General features: G+C 35.5%; 1 protein-coding gene across 2 annotated transcripts in view; it reads right to left on the reverse strand.

Moving 5' to 3' along the window:
• Positions 1-22,215: 22,215 nt before the first annotated feature.
• Positions 22,216-24,211, reverse strand: part of arap3 (ArfGAP with RhoGAP domain, ankyrin repeat and PH domain 3) — a 64,270-nt gene continuing 62,274 nt past the window's right edge. For both annotated transcript variants that reach the window (XM_073820709.1, XM_073820708.1), the window contains exon 34: positions 22,216-24,169. In XM_073820709.1, the coding sequence (XP_073676810.1) occupies positions 23,759-24,169 (411 nt within the window). In that variant the 3' untranslated portion in view covers positions 22,216-23,758. The remainder of the gene's footprint in view (positions 24,170-24,211) is intronic.

The raw sequence follows: 24,211 nt of genomic DNA on the forward strand, positions 1-24,211 counted from the left end.
TATACTCAATACTTCAAATCCTAACTGTCATCATATTTTGATTTACAAATATTTAAATGCTCATAGAACTACAAATGCACTACTATGTCCCCTATCAAAGACTCACTCACATATGATGCTATGAAAACAAAACACATCAGCATCTGTACAGTATAATCTGGTAAAATTGACCCACTACATTGAGAGGGAGGGAAGTATCCTCCATTTTCACAAAAAATGAATAGATAAGCAACCACTTTCAAACCATTTGCCAGTAGCCAACGTTACTTTTTTTCCCGGTACTTTAGCCTACTTTGTTGTAAAAACGAAAACATTTATTTCAGTGAAAAATAAGTCCAAAACTCTCTATTTTAACATTTTAAACAATCCTTTTTTTTTTTTTTTTTTTTTTGAAATTCTTATGTGTTTTAATTTTTTCTGATAATCAAATGAAAGCATAAACATTTATTTATTTTTAATCAAATGAAAAATAAACCCTTTTAATTTTTGGCAAACAAACAGAGGTTTATTGTTAAAATTAATACATGGAAGAAAAATTATATTCAGTTTAAAACGTTTAAATAATAATTGTAGTATTTTTTTCTACAATTAAGTGGTTAATCTTGTTATAATATTTATTTTTTATCATATATATTGTTTTATGTAAATTATTTAAATATGAATATATAAACACCTACATTATACTGTACAAAAGGAATACAAGACTAATATTGTTGTTACATGTTGAACCGTACTTTTATTTTGACAGATTGCCGTGAAGTTTCTGTGTGTACAGTATGATATGTTGCTAGTTTTCTTAAATGAAACGGTAAAAGTGACACTCACAGCAGTTTTGGAGATTGAGTTTATCTGTTCATGTGAGATGCAAATGCAAAAAATTACCGTGAGCGTCACGCGTGCTTCAGTACGCGCGTAATAAAAAAAAAAACGCTTCTCCACCATTCATATTAAAACGGTCTTTTTGCATTTAAGTTTTCACAGACACTAGTCCATATCGCGATTTGAATTAAGTGACAGACCAACTTTTGATTTATTAATCCAAAAATCGACGAATTCCGTGGTATTCCGCGCTATAGTAAATTCCGTTTTTATGAATGGAGCGCGCGATCCCGTCCGTGTTTTCGCGGAGGAGACATTGTAAACGCGCGACTATGTAGAGACAGAAATGACATGCCTTCGTGTAAATAAGATAAATAACATAAGGCAATTTATTTTGCTCGTGCCCTTGCTGTCCTGGGCCCTTTAGATGTCGTGGGCCCCTGGGCAATTGCCCAATTGCCCGTATGGTTAATCCGGGCTTGCTTAGAAGACTTTTTTACAATTTGTCAACTAATATATATATATATCATACATTTTTCCCTAATTTACAGAAGACACCCCTAAAATGCCATTCAGTGTAACAATCTTGTCAGGCATATTTACAAACAACAAAAATCAATTTATGACATATTAAAAGACAAATTACTTTCACCCCAAATACTAATTAGTTGTAATTCTACATTTTTAACACATTTGCCACTATCCTAGATTTTGCCTATTTGTCAGTAATCATTTTTACTCTTTTAAAACACAATAAAATTGTATATGCTTCCTTACTCTTTTATATATTTTAATATGTACAAGTCATATATAAGTATGTTGTTTGAATTTTTACATAAATATTGTGCTGCACTGAATGACAATGTAACATTATTTCAACAAAATTTTGACATTTTATTTTCCAAAACCTTAAAAGTAGACACTTTTTAATGTGCTTTACATTTAATGTGCTTTCTATAGACATAAAATCCCTTTTGTAAATTTCTTAATGTTTCTGACCCATATATATATTTATACGTACAGTGGCATGCAGAAGTTTGGGAACCCCTTGCAGAATCTGCGAAAATCTGAATATTTTTAACAAAATGCATGCATCTTATTTTTTATTTAGTACTGTCCTGAGTAAGTTATTTTACATAAATATATTTACATATGGTCCACAACACAAAAAAAATAGCTTAAATTATTCAAATAACCCCATTCAAAAGTAATAATACTGTGTGTGGTTACCTGAATGATCTACGACTGTTTTTTGTTTTGTGATGGTTGTTCATGAGTCCCTTATTTGTTCTGAACAGTTAAACTGAGCATTGTTCTTCAGAAAAATCCTCCAGGTCCTGCAGATTCTTCAGTTTTCCAGCATCTGACTGAAGACAATTGAGGGACTAAAACACAACTATTAAAAAAGGTTCAAACATTCACTGATGCTCCAGAAAGGATGCATTAAGAGCTGGGGAGTGAAAACTTTTGAATGTCAACAATGTTTTTTATTTTGTTGAAATATCTTTTCTTTTCTTTTTTTTACTTTTTTTTTTTATAGTTGCATGTATCCCGGAAGATAAATTAAGTACAATTTACCTTGATCTTTAAATTCAAAAAGTTCCCAAACCTTCGCATGCCACTGTATGTCATAGGAGAATGCTATTTAAACAAAAATATTATTATAATTATTAATAATAATCATAATAACACATTTTCATTTTCATTTTAATTGTAAAAAACTGAAAGCATCATTTGCTAAAAGCACCACAGTTAAATCTCAAATTATAAGCTAAATATTGTAAACAATAACATTATGTGAAGTAAATGACGGATTAAAAGACATATTTATGGGCTAAAATGATTGAGAACTCGCATTTTATATATCCCAATTAAACAATACCTAAATACCTTTATAATCTGTCTACATTTTAAAAACACATAAAAACATTCTGTATTTTTACCTTGATTTTTCTTCACAAATCACAGATCTTATATTCTCTCTCGAGTCTCAAGCTCTTCAATGAAACAATTTTCTCCTGGATAAACAAAAACATCAACATTTGAAAACAAAAACATATTATTTCAATGTTCAGTATAACAAAACTGATACATCCGTATTTTTAAAATCGATATAAACAATTTTCACAGTTTCAAAACCATTTATGATGGATTTTCATAGTTTATAATTAAAACAATATGAGGGTTAAAACAATAATGACTTTTAAAAAGCTTGGGTACAGTAAAATGTCTTAATGTGGTTTTTCTTTTTAATGAACACTTATAAAAGTACGCATAACATTTATACAGCAGTAAAGACATTTATAATATAACAAAATTCAAATAAATGCTGTTCTCAAAGAATCCGAAAAGAAATTATTACCGTTTTTACAAAAATAATAAGCAGTGCAACTATTTCTAACATTAATAATATTTTGAAATATTTCTTCTGCAGCAAATCAGACTGGAGAAAATTCAGCTTAGCATCACAGAAATAAATTATATTTAAATTTACATAGAAAACAGATAATTTTGTTAAATTGTAATAACATTTGACAATATTACTGTTTTTAATCACTGTATCTCTGATTTAATAATTACATCCTTGTTGAGCAGAGACTTTAGCAAAATAAAAAATTTAAAAAACGCAAAAGTGCCCAAAGTTGAACATAAGAATTATGCCTTAAGTGTCTAAATACTTTTTGGAGTCACTGTACATTAACTTAATGATGCTATACTTACATAGAAGCTATTATTATTAGATAAGCTACAGGTTTGTATGAATTGCATTCGTTTTAGGGTTTATATTTCATCAAAACGGCATTCTACTCTTAGCAAGTTGAGGAACAAGCACAAATGTCATTAGTCTTGCCTTAGGCAGCTTCTATAATATCACTTCTTCTATCATATCACCATTTAAAAAGATTACGATGCTACCTGTGGGGGTTGAGCATGTGGGTGGTATATAGTTATGAAGCCTTTATTTGTCAATTACATTATCGAACCAATGTCAGGGGACCAGGCTGTGCCATCTGGTGCTCGTGCCAGAGTGCTGGGAATCACAAATATGAGTGCCAGAGAAGAGTCATGTGACCACAGATAGGCATATGCACTGGCATGTTCGAAGTGCAGCTAAAAATAGCTAATGATGTATGAAGACATCTGGACACATTTAGACTGATTTTGAATGTAGGTATAAACACAGCAAGCTGTAAACAATTTGCAAAGATAATTTGCCAAAGTTTCAACAAAGCTTTCAAAAACCTTCAATGCAGAAATAGATGCAAAGTCTTTTATACAAAATTAGGGCTGCACAATTAATTGAATTTCTAATCGCGATCACGATTACGGATTATGTAATCGTTCAAACCCGCGATTCCAAAAAAAAAAACCCGTTCATTATTCTGCATGTTTAAGAGGCATTTTTAGAGCATGTCACGTCGATATTGTTATCGTGGGCATATCAAAATACTGAGAATATTTATGACAAATTGTTCAGAATTATGAATGCATTTTAAGATAACTTTTCCCATCAGCATATTTCTGCATGAAAGAGCAATTTTATCCTCTGACAGCAGATGGCGCTAAACGTAATGTAGCCGTTACCCCGGAAACCCTGTAAACAAAACAGCTTTCAGTTTCTGAAAAGTGTTGTGCATTTGCTCTAATTGTTTAAAGCAGTTGCTTTAAACAATTGTATAAAGCTATTTAAAATATCAATGAATGTAAATTGTGATAATCGTAATGAATAATCGCAATTACAATGTCTTATAATTTTTGTCATAATCGTGCAGCCCTACATGGGCTAGTAAAAAAACACCTAGCAACCACCAAGAACTCCCTAGCAACCACATCACAAACAGTACAAACATCTCACAAAACCCTGGCAACCAACAACAACAGTGCTATCATTCATAAAATATTAGAATGATTTCTAAAGGATCATGTGACACTGAAGACTGGAGTAATGATGTTAAAAATTCAACTTTGAAATCACAGAAGTAAACCAGATAAAAAAAGTTCATCAAGACAAACTTTAAGTTGGCTTGAGAAAGCCGGAACAGACGTTTAAAGAAGTTTTGAGAATTTTAAAGAAGTTTAAAATGCTTAAAGAAGTTTAAAACATTTAAATAAGTTTAAAAAAAGTTTTAAGAAGTGTTTTAAAAAAGGTGTAAGTTTAGTTTTAAAAGGTGTAAGTTTAGTCACTAGAATGTTGTTAGCATGACTAGCATGTAACTTGCATGGTATTAGCATGATGTGAGCATGACTAGCAAGTTACTAGCATGATTCTAGCATGACTAGCATGTCACTAGCATGATTTTAGCATTATTACCAAGTTGCTAGCATGATTTTAGCATGACTAGCATGCCACTAGCATGATTTTAGCATTATTACCAAGTTACTAGCATGATTTTAGCATGTTTTTAGCATGATTAGCATATTGTTAGCATGATTTTGATAGACAGACAGACAGACAGACAGATAGACAGATAGATAGATAGATTAGATAGATAGATAGATAGATAGATAGATAGATAGATAGATAGATAGATAGATAGATAGATAGATAGATAGATAGATAGATAGATAGATAGATAGATAGATAGATAGATAGATAGATAGATAGATAGATAGATAGATAGATAGATAGATAGATGAGTTTAAATGAGTTTGATTGGATTAGAAATATAGTTCATAGAAGGGGAGCTTGATTGAGTCTCAAAGGATTCTGGGAGTTTAAATTTGAATTTTGACAGTTGAAGTTTGAAAGTCTTGGCTCATTTGAACATTCCGTCAATGTAAGTCAATGGGATTTTTCCCAGTTTTAATCGGCATTTTTAGGAAAACCGTAAGTCCGATCAGTTAGAAAAGATATAGCACACCCGCTGAGATCAGACTGAAGATCTGGGCTGAGTTTGGAGTTTGTAGAGTTAAAGCTCTAGGAGGAGATACAGTCAGAAAATTTTGGCTAGGAAGAAAATAGAATATCAGTAAGTTGGCTTTCTCAAGCCAACTTAATTACATTCTAAATATTCAAATAGAAAACGGTTATTATAATAGTAAAAATATTTCAAAATTTTACTGTGTTTGCTGTACTTTGGATCAAATAAATGCAAGCTTGGTGAGCAGAAGAGCACTTATTAAAAATCTAACTGGTAGTGTTCAGAAAGTCTTCCAGTTCTGTGGACATACATACAAAGACCAGTCACTAGTCAGGTGGCTATAATTACGCAAAAGTGTCAGCTGAACCTCTTTCACCTAATAAATTTAATTGAAGTACCCCCTGAGATTTTAAGGTGATAGGTTAACAATTAACACATTTGCATGTTCACAGTTCTCTGACATTGGTTAATCATCTTCTCTTTGAATGCTCATATCAATACGGTAGAAGATTATCCTATTTAATTCAATGTGATTAACAAGATAGGTGAAAATCAATCATTATAACTTTTGTCATGTCATTTGGAATCAGTAATGGACTACATTTGTAAGTTATCTAACTAGCTCTGTCCACCTTAGACTGACTGTAAGTAACTTTGCAACTACATGTCAACTAACTCTCATTAGAGTATTAGTAGAGCGGTAGGTTAGAGTTAGAAGAAGTTGTTGACTTGATGTACTTGCAAACTTAAAGAAGTAGTTCACTTAAAAAATGAAAATCTGTCATTATTACTCACCCTCATGTCATTCCAAACCCATAAGACCTTTTTTCCTTGGAATACAAATTAAGATATTTTTGATTAAATCTGAGAGCTTTCTGACCCTGCATAGACAGCAACGCAACTGAGATGTTCAAGGCCCAGAAAGGTAGTAAAAACACAGATAAAATAGTCAATGTGACATCAGTTGTTCAACCTTCAAAGTTTTTGGATTTAATCAAAAATACCTTCATTTGTGTACCGCAGTTGTACAAAGGTCTTACCGGTTTGGAGCAAGGGTGAGTAATTAATGACCAAATTTTAATTTTAGGATGAACTAACCCTTTAAGGTCAGTAGAATATCTGTTGGGGACCATCAAAATAAAGTGTTAGATATTAAGCAGCCAAATTACTAATACTCTAATGAGAGTTAGTTGACATAGTTTCTTTTAGTCAATAGAATGTCAATAAAAAGTGTACACATTTGTACATTTGATTTCAGAAGCTGCTTTTTGTGTCACATGCTGTGCAACAAGTTTGTTTTACATGCAAATTGTCCATCTGTACAAAAATCTACAATCAGAATGTGATTCAAACTGGTCATTTGCACAAATGAGTGCAGGTGTCCTCAATATCTTTTGAATTAGAGTTTAAATAAACCTCGAAATACAAATTAAGATATTTTTTAATGTTTTCTGACCCTGCATAGACAGAAATGCAACTGAGAGGCCCAGAAAGGTAGTAAGAACATACACTCTTAAAAATAAAGGTGCTTCACGGTGCCATAGAAGAACCTTTTTTTTTTTGTCTAAATAGTTCCATAAAGAACTTTTAACATCTGAAGAACCTTTCTGTTTCACAAAACGTTCTTTGGGGCGAAAGAAGGTTCTTCGGCTTATAAAAAGGCAAGACAGAGATGGTTCTTTAAAGAACCTTTGACTGAATGGTTCTTTGTAGAACCAAAAATGGTTCTTCTATGGCATTGCCGTGAAGAACCTTTTAAAGCACCTTTATTTTTGAGATTGTAGATAAAATAGTCCATGTGACATCAGTGGTTCAACCTTAAAAGTTTTTGGATTTGATCAAAAATATTTGTGTTCTGAAGACAAATGACGGTCTTACTGGTTTGGACCAAGGGTGAGTAATTGATGACAGAATTTAAATTTGAGGGTGAAATATACCTTTAAAGTGAGTAGAATATATATTTGGCACCATCAAAATAAAGTGTTAGCAGATATTAAGTAAGCAGTTTTATAGTAAATAGAAAGTGATTTATTAAATAAGGATGCATACATTTGTGCATTCGATTTCAGGTGCTGCTTTGTGTGTCACATGCTGTGCAACAATTTTGTTTTACATACAAACTGTCCATCTGTACAAAAATCTACAATCAGAATGCGATTCAAACTGGTCATTTGCACAAATTAGTGCAAGTGTCCTCAATATCTTTTGAATTAGAGTTTAAATAAAACGAAGAAAAGAGAATGATTTGCACACATGAGCTGACACAAATGCTCACTGAACCCTCCATAATAAGGGTTTGCACGGGTGACAGTGGCTCCGCTCGTCTCACACCCTCATTTTAGCAGAGTAGAAAAAAAAATAGAAAGAGCTTTGTTTGCTACAACAAAAGTCGTCTCTGGAAATTATGAAAATGCACAAAAAAGGGAGTTCCCTGCTCTTCCAATGCACCATCAATCATTCCCAACTCTCAGTGTCCATTCCAATGCAATCCATGGGCATTTGGGAGTGGAGATGTCAGTCAAAGTGGAAGTTCTGTTCATCTGTCACTTTAAGAGTAATTGCCCTGTCTGTCTACTTTCGCATTTTAGTTGACAACTTTTTAATATGTCATCTCTGGAAGAATAAAAAAAAAAATGAAAAGCCCACCTTGTTACACGCCATCTGCATTCGCTCCCCTACGACGGGGAACCGGCGCAAGTCCGGGGGGAGGCCGTCCGCCCGTTCGCTCGCCCGCCCGCCTGCCCGCCTTTGGCCGAGTGTCACACGGCCCATTGAGAGGATTTATGCTTGTGTACTTTATTTTGTTTTGTATAAACAACGGCGCTACGCACTACCTTTATCGGCCACGGCGCGTTCTGATTATTCCTCCCTAAAGTCCTCCCATCTGTCCCCGATTCTGCAGCCCGAGCCTCTTTCAGAGGCCTGACAGGGAGTAGCGCTGGAAAAAAGTGAACTGGTAGGGGGCCCTCATTTCACACCAACCCTCGATTGTGCCCTTCCGAAGCAAAGCACTCTTCTATAGCTTTTTGATAGGCTTTCAATCCCAGCCCCACTGACAAGGTTTTCTTTAGGAGGAGTAGGAGTTGTGGCTTTTTTTGGCTCTGGGGTAGGGGGGCTTACCGCAGAGACTTAAGCGAGAGCAGAGGTGATTTCTTCGGGGAGGGGGGCCGCCGGTGGAAAGGAAAAACTGCAGCAGATGGGGCTGATTGTGCTCCCTACGCAAATTAAGGAGAGAGACATCTGCAGCCGCAACATACTGGTGGTCCGAGGCAATTAAGGCAGGGGTACGAGGCGAAGGGAGGGCGGGGGGGGGAGCGCAGGACAGAGGAAAAGACAGTCCTGCCTGCCGGTGCATAGAGATGAAGTCAGGCTCACATTACAATGAGCCCGGGCTACAATAGAGGGAGCCGTCCAAGTGGAGATGGGGGGGATGAGCGGGGGGTTGAAGATTAATGTACGGAGAAGCCGGCAACAACACTTTGTGCAGCCAAAATAAGAGGTGGGGCCTTCGGGGCTGAATTGAGCCCGAGTTATAAAGTGTGTCCTTTTCTGCTGTCTTCCCCATTCGAGGCCTGAGGTCATTTACAGAGGTGACAGCTTAGACGTGCACTGTTGTGGATTTAATGTGCAGCGTTTTCCCCCATTTTTCTCCCCACCCGTCCCCCTTCAGCTCTGGAGAGGTGACGTGACAAAGCGGGGTCATCCCCGGGATTAGACCCCTTTAACGTTGCCTTTATTTATCGGCTGGGTGCTGAGGGGGAAATTCGGGCCCGGGGAAGAATGCCGGCGTGCTGTTTACAGGCTCATCCCTCTGGGGATATATGTGTGCGACAATGCCGTCCGCATGCAGATTTGCATAACTCGGCCGCATCTAAACAGGCTCAAGTTGTTTTAAATAACTGGGGCAACTAACAGGATGCGATTGTTTCACGGGGGATGTTCTGCCTTCGGATAACTAAAGGCAAATCGTACTCTCATTAGCGTGCACGCATGCCCTGATCGCGAAAAATGCGCAGGTGCTCTGATAGTTTTTCAGGGTCACATATGGATAGTGAAGAAATTCACTTGTTTGATTGTTAAGGGGTGGTCACATACAAAGCAGTCACGAAATGACGATATTATGCTTTAAGGCTTCTTTTTTAAAAAACAGAAATTCTATATAAAAATCAATCAAAAATATATAGATTGTCTTTCTACTTCAAAATTTCACATTTAATTCAGTGATACTTGCTGTTCTTGTCCAGGGTTCGTACAGATACTGTCAAATTAAATCCCAGGACTTTCAAAAACTTTTCAAGCGCTACTTTTTTGATTTTCAAGGAGTATCAAAAAAGAGAGTCAGAGATCTCACTTTTGGTTTGATGATTTCTAATGTTCAAGCAAAAAAACAACAAACAAAAAAAGATTTGTGAAACTGCTCCAGAGGTCCCGATCTGAATCAAATGATTCGCAATACACAAAATTCGACTCTAAATCTAATGATTTGCAATACGTGACTTGCAATAAGCGAGTCCGATCGCAATCAATTTATTTGTGATACAAGATCTGTTGGATTGCTTCGAAACAGTGAATCGTGTTGTGAGGCAATGGTTTTTAAATGGTTTTAAAAATGATTACAAGTGATGTTGAAATTTGAAAATGAACACCTCTTTTAATTTGATCTGGTTTTTGCTTGTGAATCACTTGAAATGAAAAGAACACACAAGTTTGAATCAATCAGAGCGGCTCCGACTTAAATGACTCACTCAATTCATTTGGTTCACTTTTAGCGTCTTTAGCCATGTTTACACAACACTTGCAGTACTCTTCAGGAATATAGCTATTTTTAAGTGTTTTCCAGGCCTTAAATTCCAAAAAGTCAAATTCAAGTTCTTCAAGCACTTTAAGCACCTTGTACAAACCCTGTTTGTCATTATTTGTGAAATTTACTAACAATTTCTGTGCAAAAAATAAAAAATAAAAAATCAGGTAAGAGGTTGAGTTTATCATCTGTTGCTCATGTCTTCACTTGATGCAAATTTGCAGGTCAGAGTTCGCCAAACTGGAACTTCAGAATACAGCAAATTGTGAAACTTCTTCACATGAACTTGCATTTTTACTAAAATGTGCATGCATATGAATGGAAGTGAATGGGGTAGAAAAGTTTAGTGTGGCCACTGCTTTATACATGTTACATTTACTTCTTAAACTGAATTATTGTTATACTGTAGGTGAATTCAATATATGCCACTCAAAATAGAAAGAAAAGTATATTGAAAATTCTATATAAAATCATGTGAGATGCTCAGTAGTCAGTAGTCATTTAAAAAGAGCTGGTGAGTGACATAAAGGGACAGTTCAACCAAATTAAACTTCTGTCATTATTTATGAACCAAAACAGCTTCAAACATTCTAAAATATTCTCTTGTCCATTGTTAATTTAAATGTTAATGTTAGGACATTCCTAATGTAATGTTTATGGAATATATATGTGACCCTGGAGTGATGACAAAGCCAGTCTTAAGTCGCTGGGGTATATTTGTAGCAATAGCCAAACATATATTGTATGGGTCAAATTTATAGTTTTTTCTTTTATGCCAAAAATCATTAGGATATTAACTAAAGATCATGTTCCATGAAGATATTTTGTACATTTTATACCACAAATATATCAAAACTTAATTTTTGATTATTATTATGCATTGCTAAGAACTTAATTTAGACAACTTTAAAGGCCATTTTCATTTTTTTCTGATTTTTAAATAGTTGTATCTCGGCCAAATATTGTCATATCCTATCATATCCTTATTTATTCAGCTTTCAGATGATGTATAAATCTCAGTTTTTAAAAATTGACCATTATGACTGGTTTTGTGGTCCTGGGTCACATCTGATTTATAACATTTTCTCTCACATAACATTGAGAGAAAATGTTATTAAGAACAGCATTCTAGAAAAGTTCTTATGATGTTATTTGTACTTGATAAAATTCTAAAAAAAAAAAAACATTTTTGTAACATTCAAATAATGTTCTAATCATAACAAGAAAACTTGACATTTTAACTTTATTAGAATGTTAAAAGTAAACATTCTAATAAAGTTAATAAGCTGTTTTAATTTACGTCCAGGTTATCTGACATATTGACATCACATTAACCACTAAGCACTACTTTATTTCATTAACACCTTATTAGACACTTTTGCTCACAGAATTAAATCATTATGTCCGAGTGTCACTGGTACTGAAAACTTTAGCTTTTGCACACCGCTACTTCAACTCCAGTAGGTGCCAGTATAAGTCCAAGGTGACTTTTGAGTTTCTTCTATTAACAAGGAATGGCACCAACACCATAGTCACGCAGCTTATTATTTATGTTTATTTTTTTCTGAAACCGTTGTGGAAACTCTTGAAGCTCTATTATGGTGTAAATGTGAATGTGCAAACTATGCTCTGATGCTGCTATAATGTTGTTGGTTTTACATAATCAAAATTGTGCAATGAATTGTCTGATGAATATGCTAACATAAAAAGCTCTGCTTTGAATTAATCATGTTGGCTACCACAGCAATGAGGGTTCGCTCTTACGTCACGATTTGGTCAGTTACCCGGATGTGTGGCCATACTGGCAATACTCGGATGTAAACAACAGCACGGATTGCATGGTTAATGTACTACCAAATACATCATTCTGCTGATTTATGCTGTTTAAACCACGAAAAAATACATGTGGAAACTGCTAAATCATACAGACAAGGACTTAGTAAGCAGGAAAGGGCGCAATATTTTGACAAACTAAAGTTAATATGTGGTAAAGATACATACAAGCAGTATTAATTAAGATATTAGCCTAATATTTCTCCTACTTGAGCAGAAATGATAAGAACAAACACAAATGCTCCCAAGATTCTTGCCCTGGAAATCCTGGTTCAGTTTGGTCAACCACAAATGCCTTTTGTTCCAGTTTTTTGCACTCTTCTACTTGGTTTGTTATAACTTTTGACAGTCTATAGTACTACAAGTGTTTTTCCCGGTCCGAACGATTAGTACAGCCCGAAACATGATGATAATTGACCATTTTAAGCAGCAATAATCAGCAAAATATGTGAGTTTGTTCAGTTCAGCGGACGATTGATGATGCGTCATGAAAACCCTAGAAATGTATGTTGGCTACAATAGCAATAAACATTAGATGACATGAAAATGTGGTCAAAAGTAAATGCAAAAATGAATGCAGATGCATAGTCTGCTATGTCCCCACCAACGTCAAAATCAAACCTTTGACCCAGCTGTTTTGTGTTTATATGCTTCCCATTTGCCCTTTTTACATTGAGTATCACTCTATTATAATACAACCAGATATAACATAATTTCTCAAATAGTTATTACAATAAATATTAACATTCTGTTTAACATTTACTTTCATGTCATGAGAAGACTGCATAGTCAAACTGTTTAAAATACGGTGAATTAAGCTACAAACTCGATCATAATGCACAATGTTTCCATCTAACTTGTATTTTGAGGTGCAGCTCGTCATGTTTATGTACGTTAGTGTTTTCACTATTAGCAGTAAAAGAGTTGCCTCACCTGATCATGCTCGTAGATTTATGTTGGATGTCTTCGACGTGGAAAGCAGTTATCTTCGGAATGAAAGTATCGATATTTTATTTGTAAACGTAATACTTTTTTCGCTTATTTCAGTGAATGTCATAAAACTAGCGAGCTAAGCCAGTAGTTGTACTGCCAATGTCGAATAAGCATAAGGCGGAAAAGAGGAGAAACAGACAACCCGATTCAATTGAGTGAGTCATTTACGCTGGAATTGATTCAAACTTAACGTTAATTCACTAGCAATACCAGATCAGAACTGATCATTTTCGAATTTCGACTTTGCTTGTAATTATTTAAAGAGCACGATGGGTGAAACGAAACAAAATGTTTTGAAGCGCTCCAATCGGATCACGAATCATGAATCTTTAGTGCGTTTATCGCGAATCATTTGATTTTGATCGGAACTGCGGGTTCGCGAATCATTTTGTGAATTTAAAGGTACACTCCACTTTTTTATGGGCTCATTCTCCAACTCCCCTTGAGTTAATAAGTTGAGTTTTACCGTTTTAAAATCCATTCAGCCGTTCTCCTGTTCTGGCAATATTACTTTAAGCATAACTTAGCACAGATCATTGAATTAGACCAATAGCATCTCCGATATTTGTCCTATTTAAAACTTGACTCTTCTGTAGTTTTATCATGTACTAATACCGGCAGAAAATGCAAAGCTGTGATTTTCTAGGCCGATAAGATTCAATAATGACTGATTGCAGAACAGCAGAACCATACGTCACAGCAGTCACACGGCAGCAGCGCCACGGCAGCAGGCTCAGACGGTAGTGGGCGGAGTCTCCTGCTGCAGCCCAATCAGGTCCCACAAAATATCCGTCCTAAATAGTATTCGAAAATAGAATTGGTATGTCCTAAAAAGTATTCCAAAGATTTCCGGACGGTCTACTACAATTTACCTTTAGAATTCGAAGTACGGATTAATGCGCACTCTAACGGCTATTATATTGCCCACAACACATTGAGTGTTGAACGAGGATTTGATTAGAACTACAAATACGCATAAAAAGTGTAAAAAACTACAAACATGGCGTGTATGCGCGACCAACGGATGGGTAGAAAAATGGGGTTTAAGTTATAAATAATCAGTGTGTAACCTTATAAAAATATATATTTATTTAATGTTATTCGCATTATATTTCATGTGCAGCAACATAATGAACTTTTATAATGGCAGAAACAAATGATGAGAGTCTGCTGGCCAAAGAGCCCTTCATGTTTCACTTTGAATTTAAGGATGATATGGACATTTCCTTAATGAGTGTGTGAACAAATCATGCCTCTGGATTAATTGCATGTTTAAAGAGTTTTGATTTATTTTAGGTTTAAACTAATTTAGTTAGGTGAGTAATGTGTGGTTATTATTGTTGTTAAATGTGTGCCTTCTGTGCTATATGTTTTGTTTGATTTTGTAATATTTTTTTGGGAAAATCCAGTTTGTGATGGGTATAGTGTATAGTACATGGTATTATGTACAATGAAAAATTGGTTAATACTGAAATGATTAGGTAAAAAATATAGTTTAACTAAATAAAAACATTCTATTGCTCAAGTTTTGTTTTGTTTTTTGTTTGAGCTTTGTACTCAGTTTATACTGTTTAAAAATATATGGAAAAATATAGACGTTTTTCCTGAACGCGGAGTCCGACTCTTAACTGAAAGAATGCTTTGCATTTCCGGTCTGCATTGTTTCTAGTCAAATTAGGGTATATTCCGAGCTAATAAACTAATGTTAAACCTATTAAAATGTTTTTAAAAAAGCACATGGCACATGGCACATTGGCAATGTCGCAATGACCGTAATTTGTCAGTGCCTCACTTTAATGAGTGTGTAGATTACACGAAGCAGCGGAAGTTAGCTACATTAAAAACAGATGGACGCTATTTGAATGGGTTCCTATGGAGACCGGAACAGAAAAGCATTCAATCTGACGTTAGAATTCGTAATGGCGGCGCTCATCGTTTACTCAGGAAAAAGGTCTATAAGTTGATCATTATTTTCACCCACTTTCGATCTCAGATGGAGACTCCGCCCACTACCGTCTGAGCCTGCTGCCGTGGCGCTGCTGCCATGTGACTGCTGTGACGTATGGTTCTGCTGTTCTGCAATCGGCCCTATCTCATAAGATTAGGAACTACACTCCCATACCGGCGTAATAGTCAAGGAAGTTTGCTGGCATAACATGGCTGAAGCAGGCGCAGTAATATCACACAGCGCCTAAATTAGTTCCCAGCTAGGTTAGTGTTTGCACATGTGCTGCATGATATTACTGCGCCTGCTTAAAACTCAACTTATTAACTCTCAAAAAAGTGGAGTGTTCCTTTAAAGATTCGTGAACCATAATTTTAGATCAGGACTCGGAACGCGCATCATGAATCTTTAAATTGGCGAAATGATTTGCGAACCTCGAAGCGGGTTCCCGATTCATTTGAACTTCGGAGCATGTTCTTTAATCATTATTTATATCGGGTCTTCAGAGCACGTATGGTGAATCTTTCGATTGAGATCGAAATTTTGGCGCGCATATTGCAAATCATTTGATTCAAATCGCAAATCTTTAAATTCGCGAAAGGATTCGCGAACCTCGGAGCGGTTCCTGAATCTTTTGATTCAGATCAAACTTTGGAAGGAGTATCGCAAATCGCTTGATTCAGATCGCGAATCACTTGATTTAGATCGGAAATTCGGTTTTGCAAATCTTTTGATTCAGATCGGAACTTTGGAGCATGGATCGCGAATCACTTGCATTATATCTGAACTTTCGAACATTCATTATTCAGATCAGGATTTTGGAGCAGGTTCATATCGGAACTTCAGAGTGCGCATTGTGAATCTTGTGATTCAGATGGAAACTTGCAAATTGCGAATCGCTTGATTCAAATCGCGAATCATTTGATTTTGAACTGAACTTCGGAGTGAGTTTGTAAATCATTTAGGTAATTCAGATCTAAACTTCAGAGCACGGATGGCGAATCGTTTGATTTAGATCGTATCTTTGAAGCTGGTTCTTTAATCATTATTTAGATCGAGACTTAGGAGCAGGTTTGCGAATCTTTTGAGTCAAATCTAAATTTTGGATCGTGTATCGCAAATTGTTTGATTCAGATCACAAATCATTTGCTTTAGACCAGGGGTTTTCAAACCTGTCCTGGAGCCTCCCCTGCCCTGCACATTTTGCTTGTCTCTCTCATCTAATACACCTGATTCAAATCATCAGCTCATTAGTAGAGACTGCAAGACCTGAATTGGGTGTGCCTAATAAGGGAGACATACAAAATGTGCAGGGCAGGGGAGGCTCCAGGACAGGTTTGAAAACCCCTGCTTTAGACAATATGCGCTCCAAAGTCACCAGCCAGACAGACTGCCAGCCAGACCTTTAAAAGTAAAAATAACATGCACAGACAAATCCAAATTACACCCTGCAGCTCGTGACGATACATTGATGTCCTAAGACACGAAACGATCTGTTTTTGTGAGAAACTGAACAGTATTTATCTCATTTTTTACCTTTGATACACAGCCACGTCCATCTCTCCTGAGCACGAGTTTAACATTCAGTTCGTTACATGCGAACACGCTCTGGTGTAGTCTACACAAACGCCGGAAGGGAAAATCGGTGAAATGTTCCGGATGAGTTTGCGCAATCAAATGTAATCTTTTAGCTTTAAATCGGTTTGAACAATCAGGATACGCGCAAGTAATTACCATTTTGAATAGCCGCTATACCCACAATCTCTGTGCACTGTGTAAACAATGAGTGTCGTATACATGCCACAGATCACTTCCGGCGTTTGCGTATTCTACACCAGAGCGCATTCACATGTAACAAGCGGATGCTAAACTCGTGCTCAGGACAGATGGACGTGGCTGTGTATCAAAGGTAAAAATTGATATAAATACTGTTCAGTTTTTCGCAAAAAACGATCATTTCGTGTCTTAGGACATCAATGTATCGTCATGAGCCGCAGGGTGTAATTTGGATTTGTCTGTGCATGTTTTTGTTTACTTTTAAAGGTATGGTACCCATCCACCTCCATTATTTGGCTGGCAGACTGCACTGGTTTTCGTTAAAAATCTTCGTTTGTGTTCTGCTGAAGAAACAAAGTCACCTACATCTTGGATGCCCTGGGGGTAAGCAGATAAACATCAAATTTTCATTTTTGGGTGAACTATCCCTTTAATGCATTGATTAAACTTAACTAATGAGACCTTATTGTAAGGCATTGCCATATTTCTAATGAAAAGCATTTTCACTATCACTCTCAGACTTACGGAGCACATTGTATTTTGTTGTTATGATCACTGTCAGCCAAATTTAGTTAGACTGTACTCCAGGGTCATATTAAACGAGTGTTAAGGGTTTGGTTTGTGACCATCCAATTCAAATCCTAATTGCCAGGCCAAAGGACAACTATAATGGCGGTTATCCGAGAGGCTCCCTTGTCTTTGAAGAAATGCTACTCAGACAAAAGTCCCAATTACACCCAATTGTCCCGGGGCTCGGAAACAGGGAGCGCGTCCTCGAGACTGAAACGAGATCCCGTCCTGAGGTAAGCCTGTGGTTTCTGCACCTTTTAGTAGCTTCCATCTCCATTGGGTCAGACACCCCGAGTGCGAGGCTTACTCCGAAAACACAGTTAAATGGGTGTAGAGTCCCCCTTCAGATTCACACTGAAGGAGTCTGCTTTCAAAGACACACTAGAGGATCCTTTTGAAGAGCGAGCGGCCCGAGGTTACTCATCCATGGACTCAATGAATCCTTTCAGAGTGGGGTACTCATACACAGACAGACTCAACAATAAGTGTTTGCTCACAAGAGGGTGCCCAGTGCAAGAAGACCGAGCAGTGTCATCACTTGACAACTGTCCGTCATCTCAACATTCGCTTCTAAGGCTATTCAACAGGCCGAAACGGAAAGCAACACTAGTCAAGCATTCGAATGGTTCGACAGCATCTAGATATTAAGATATTAGCAAGGTTTCTTTGCTCACATGAGGATTAGATTGACAATCTGGACAGCAAATCCTCATATAATCTGTTTTTTGTACAGAAGGAAGTACAGAAGTGACACATTGGAACAAAGCCCCACTAAGGATCTTCTAGACTCCCAACATTGTTCGGCTCGCGGCTCCAACAGCTTGCATACAACTTCATGATTTAGAGCTCTCTTTTTTTTTTTTTGTCCTCTTGTACTCGATGAAGGACTAAAACCCTGAGGATATTTTTCCTCCTGCTTTTGGAGGAGCTGATGTTTCTTATAATTGTTCACTGAAGTGAATCAGCCACCACAAAACACTGCAGCACATTGAGAGCAGTAGCAGAGGGCACAGGGAAGGTGACGAATTGGCAGTGAGAATGAACTTAATCCCCTAAGCTCTTGTCGGGGCTTGTCTTTGCTGTCCCTTCTTCCCTAGAAAAGACCCCGAACGTACAAAGCAACTCAAACAAGAGCTCCCACTCTGAGCCTGCTGAATGCTCACTGAAAAAAAAAAAAAAAAGCTCCTGGTTCATATCTGTGCGTCCTGCCAACTGTGAGGGGAATGAGCTTGCAGCTGCAATTTTTCTGTTGGATTTGGAAGTGGTAATATTAGAGAACCAGTGCTGGGGAAAAAAAAAGTCAAAACAACTTCTGAAACAATTAAAAAGTGTTTAGTTTTTCTTCAATAAATTAACAGCAAATGCTGATTATGAACCTCAAAAAGTGAACCAAATTTTTAACATTCTTAAATATAGTTGAGAGCCCTGATTTGTGTGATTGTGGTACTTGACAGCAATAAAATAAAATAAAATAAAATAAAATAAAATAAAATAAAATAAAATAAAATAAAATAAAATAAAATAAAATAAAATAAAATAAAATAAAATAAAATAAAATAAAATAAAATAAAATAAAATAAAATAAAATTATTAAAAATAATATTAAATTAAATTAAATTAAATTTAGATGGCATATGTAGAGGTTAGTTAGTTTTTTAGTTAGTTATTAATAAAATGAGGGTCACACTTTATTTTTAGGTCCAATTCTCGCTATTAACTATGAACTACTTTTGCCTCATTAAAACTCCTTATCTGCTGCTTAATAATAGTTAGTAGGGTAGTCTTTAGGTATGTTGTAGGATTAGAAGATCGAAAACAGTAAAATTGTGAAATATTTTTACTATTTAAAATAACTGCATTCTATTTGAATATACTTTAAAATGTAATTTATTCCTGTGATGAAAGCTGAATTTTCAGCATCATTACTCCAGTCTTCAGTGTCACATGATCCTTCAGAAATCATTCTAATATTCTGATCTGATCTGATTCTGAATTTTATTATTATTATCAATATTTAAAACAGTTGAGTACAATTTTATCAGGATTCTTTGATCAATAGAAAGATCCATAGATCAGCATTTATCTGAAATATTATAGAACAGTTATTTAGCAAGGATACTTTAAATTGATCAAAAGGGATGAAGACATTTTTAAAGTTACAAAAGATTTCTATTTCAGATAAACACTGTTCTGAACTTCTGAAGAAACCTGAAAAATTCTACTCAGCTCAACATAACAATCATAATATATATTTTTGAGCAGCAGATCAGAATATTAGAATGATTTCTGAAGGTCCATGTGACTGGAGTAATGATGCTAAAAAACGCTTTGAAATCACAGGAATAAATTACAGTTTAAAATATATTCAAATAGAAAGCAGTTATTTTAAATAGTAAAAATATTTCAGAATTTTACTGTTATTCATGTGCTTTGGATCAAATAAATGCAGGCTTGGTGAGCAGAAGAGACTTCTTTAAAAACATTAAAAACCTTACTGTTCAAAAACTTTTGACTGGTAGTGTATCTAATACATTTTTGCGACAAATACTTGGGATTGATAATCTTGACAGCAAATCCTCATATAATCTGTTTTTTTGTACAGAAAGAAGTACAGAAGTGACACGTTGAAACAAAGGCCCACTAAGGATCGTCCAAAATCCAACATTTGTTCGGCTTGCAGCCTGAACAGCTTGTATACAACTTCATGATTTAGAACTCTTTTTTTCTGTCCTCTTGTACTCGATGAAGGAGTAAAACCCTGAGGAGGATATTTCTGAACTTATTCATCAAACAAACCTGAATAAAAAAATCTGCTCAGCTGTTTTCAACACAATAATAATAATCTTTTTGAGCAGCAAATTAGAATGATTTCTGAAGGATCATGTGACTGGAGTAATGATGCTAAAATATAGCTTTGAAATCTCAGGAATAAATTACATTTTAAAATATAGTCAAATAGAAAGCAGTTATTTTAAATAGTAAAAATATTTAAAAATTTAACTGCTTTTGCTGTACTCTGGATCAAACAAATGCAGCTTTGGTGAGCAGAAGAGACTTTTTTTAAAAACATTAAAAAATCTTATAGTAACAAATACATGGGATTTGCGCTTCTAATGCTTAAAAGAAACAGAGGTCATGGAAAGTGCCTCATATTGCCAAATCTTAGTCAAGAGTTTGATTTATAGAGTAACATTCAAAGACTGTATTTTCCATGAAATTGGTGACATTTAATTGTTAGTATTCTCATAAAAGGCTTCAGTGTCTTGCAGCTTCATGAACACCCAGCTTTAACTTTTAGCTCCTCAGAAAAATGGCCTTCCAAACTTTTTTTTGTAAGTCTCACCCACTCCCAAAAACATAATCTAGTCCATCATCAGAATTTTTTCTACAGTTGCTACAAATAAAACCCATTCGACTGATTTGGACATAAAGAGAGAGATTATCCGAAAGGAAATGAGAGGCATCTCCATGACAAGGTGACTTCAGAGGTGACTTCCAGTTAAAAGCATGGATAATAAGATTACTCTGAAAGTCAAATCTCCCCAGAAGACACTTTTGATTGACTGATCTTCAGCCAGGCCTACATGCTTGCTCTCATAACCAAACATAATCCTGTTTTACTCAAACTGTTTCCTGAACCACACCTGAAGACTCAAGTCAATCCCTCAGACCTATTTAGTCTTACCTTAAACATTCTGATACTACCTGATTTGACCACTAATAATCTTGATATTGATACAGGTTTAAACGCTCACTGATGCTCCAGAAGGAAATACGATTCATTATGAGCTGGGGGTGAAAACTTTTGAACGGACTGAGGAAGTGTACATTTTTCTTGTTTTGCCCAAATATCATATTTCTTTCATTTAGTACTGCCCTTCAGATGCTACAGAAGACAAAATAAGTAAAATTTACCCTGATCTTCAAATTCAAAAGTTTTCACCCCTTTCTTAATGCATGTTTTTTTTTCCTTCTGAAGCATAAGTAAGTGTTTGAACCTTCTGTAATAGTTGCATGTGAGTCCCTCAGCTGTCCTCAGCGTGAAAAGATGGATCTCTAAATCATACAGTCATTGCTGGAAAGGCTTAAAATACACAAAAATGCTGAAAAACCAAAAAATGTTTGGGACCTGAAGGGTCTTTCTGAAGAACAGCGGACAATTTAACTGTTCAGGACAAACAAGGGACTCATGAACAACTATCACTAAACAAAAAAACACAGCTGTGGATCATTCAGGTAACAACACAGTATTGAGAATCAAGCGTATGTAAACTTTTGAACGGGGTCATTTTTATAAATTCAACTATTATTTTCTCTTGTGGATTATATGTAAATGTCTTTTATGTGAAATATCTTATTCAGGTCAGTACTAAATAAAAAATAACACGCATTTTGCACGATCCGTCTTATTTTAGTAAAATAATTAACATTTTACAGATTCTGCAAGGTAAATGTTCACCTTTATCTGATGCCATAACTTTATACTGTAAGTAAACAAAACAGACAATTCTATACAGTAGCAGACAGTAATGAATTTATCTGGATTGTCTATTTCAAAAAGAGGGTCAAAATAAATGATACTTTATACACTCAAACATTAATCAAATACAAAAGAACAGAGTAAGAACAGATTTATTTTGTTATGAATTTTATAGAACTGTACATGCCTTTAATAAATGCCTGTAAGGAGGAGTGAAAATGCTTTAGATTGTCAGGACATTGTGTGCTGTATCTATACTGCCCTCTACTGTTACAGTCCAGACTCAAGAAACTGCCTTTATCCTTCTGATAATGTTCCTTCACTGTCTCCAAACACTGAGAAATACACTACCAGTCAAAAGATTTGTCAACGTTTTTAAAGGAGTCTTTTCTGCTCACCAAGCCTGCATTTATTTGCCCCAAAGTACAGCAAAAAAATATGAAATATTTTACTATTTGAAATAACCGTTTTCTATTTGAATATATTTTAAAATGTAATTTATTCCAGTGATTTCAAAGCTGAATTTTTAGCATCATTACCCCAGTCTTCAGTGCCACACAATCCTTCAGAAATCATTGTAATATTCGGAATAAAACATTTATTATTATTATTATTATTATGTTAAAAACAGCTGAGCAGAATTTTTCATCAAAGTTTCTTCAAAGTTCAGAAGAACAGCATTTATCTGAAATAGAAATCTTTTGTAACAGTCACTTTTGATCAATTTAAAGCATCCATTTCTATAATATAAAGTCACAAAAGTTTTTTATTTCAGATAAATGCTGATCTTTGGATCTTTTATTCATCAAAGAATCCTGAAAAAATACTCAACTGTTTTAAATATTGATAATAATAATAAAAATGTTTCTTAAACAGGAAATTAGCGTATTAGAATGATTTCTGAAGGATCATGTGGCACTAAAGACAGGAGTAATGATGCTAAAAATTCAGCGTTGAAATCACAGAAATAAATTACATTTTAACCCATATTCAAATAGAACACCGTTATTTTAAATAGTAAAAATATTTCACAATATTACAGCTTTTGCTGTATTTTGTATCAAATAAATGCAGGCTTGGTGAGCAAAAAGACTTCTTAAGAAAAAAAAAACATTAAAATCTTACTGTCCACAAACTTTTGACTGGTAGTGTATGCGAATGATTCAAATAGTCTACATAAATAAATTAATAAATATAATACACTGTATACATATAAAAGATCTGGTCAACGTCCCAGAAAAGGTGAAATGCACCCATAGAGTAGTCATTTAATCAGTCTGCAGTCCAGGAACATCAATTCAAATGCTAATATGGTGTTCTAATATGCACAGACTGCGCATGCTTTGCTTTGCATGCATTTCTTACTGTTATACAGAAAATATAATGTTACTGAGCCAAGAAATGTATTCTAAAAATGTATTTTTGCCTCTTTAGATACAAATAATACAACAATAAAATATAATAATGATTAAAAAATTGAACTTTTTTAAAATATTGAGAGGTCGGTCAGTTTTAGTGTAGCAAATCAAAACAGATTCACCCAATTTATACAAAACAATTATAGCACAGATTCACAGATTTTCATTTCGGTGACGGCTTTGGCACAATACTTCACGTTAAAAAACCGATCGATTTAATACTGGATTCTAACAAACTGCTCTTGAGATTGATCTCTAAGTTCAGGTGAGGTTCTCATGCTGCTCTTCAGACTCTGGTTTCTTGCAGAACATGGTGGAGAGTTCCTGTAAGAGCAGTTCCTGTTGTGGACTGCATGATCTGTGGGCCCTGCGCCTACCTGGGACATGCAGAGAGTCAGCGGGCTCCTCGTGGCCCAGAGTGTCTATTGATTCGCCGGAGGATAAGAGAGAGTGCACGGGGTTTGACCCAACCATGCGATCCAGGGAGGCGGTCTTCCTCTGTCCCAGGCTGATGGGCCGTGCCGGCACCTCCTGTGTCTCTGCGTGAGCGCTGGACAGGAAACTGGTTTCCAAAGATTTGAGCACCTGCAGACCGAAGTCGCCCACCTCCTCATACAAAGGCTCGGGGCTTTCAATGCGCTCCTCAAACGAGTCCTGCTGCATCTTCATGGGCTGAGTAGAGAAAACAAAACAGACAATGGCAGGGCATCCCAG

This window comes from Garra rufa, chromosome 16 (genome assembly GCF_049309525.1).
Source record: "Garra rufa chromosome 16, GarRuf1.0, whole genome shotgun sequence".
NCBI lineage: Eukaryota > Metazoa > Chordata > Actinopteri > Cypriniformes > Cyprinidae > Garra > Garra rufa.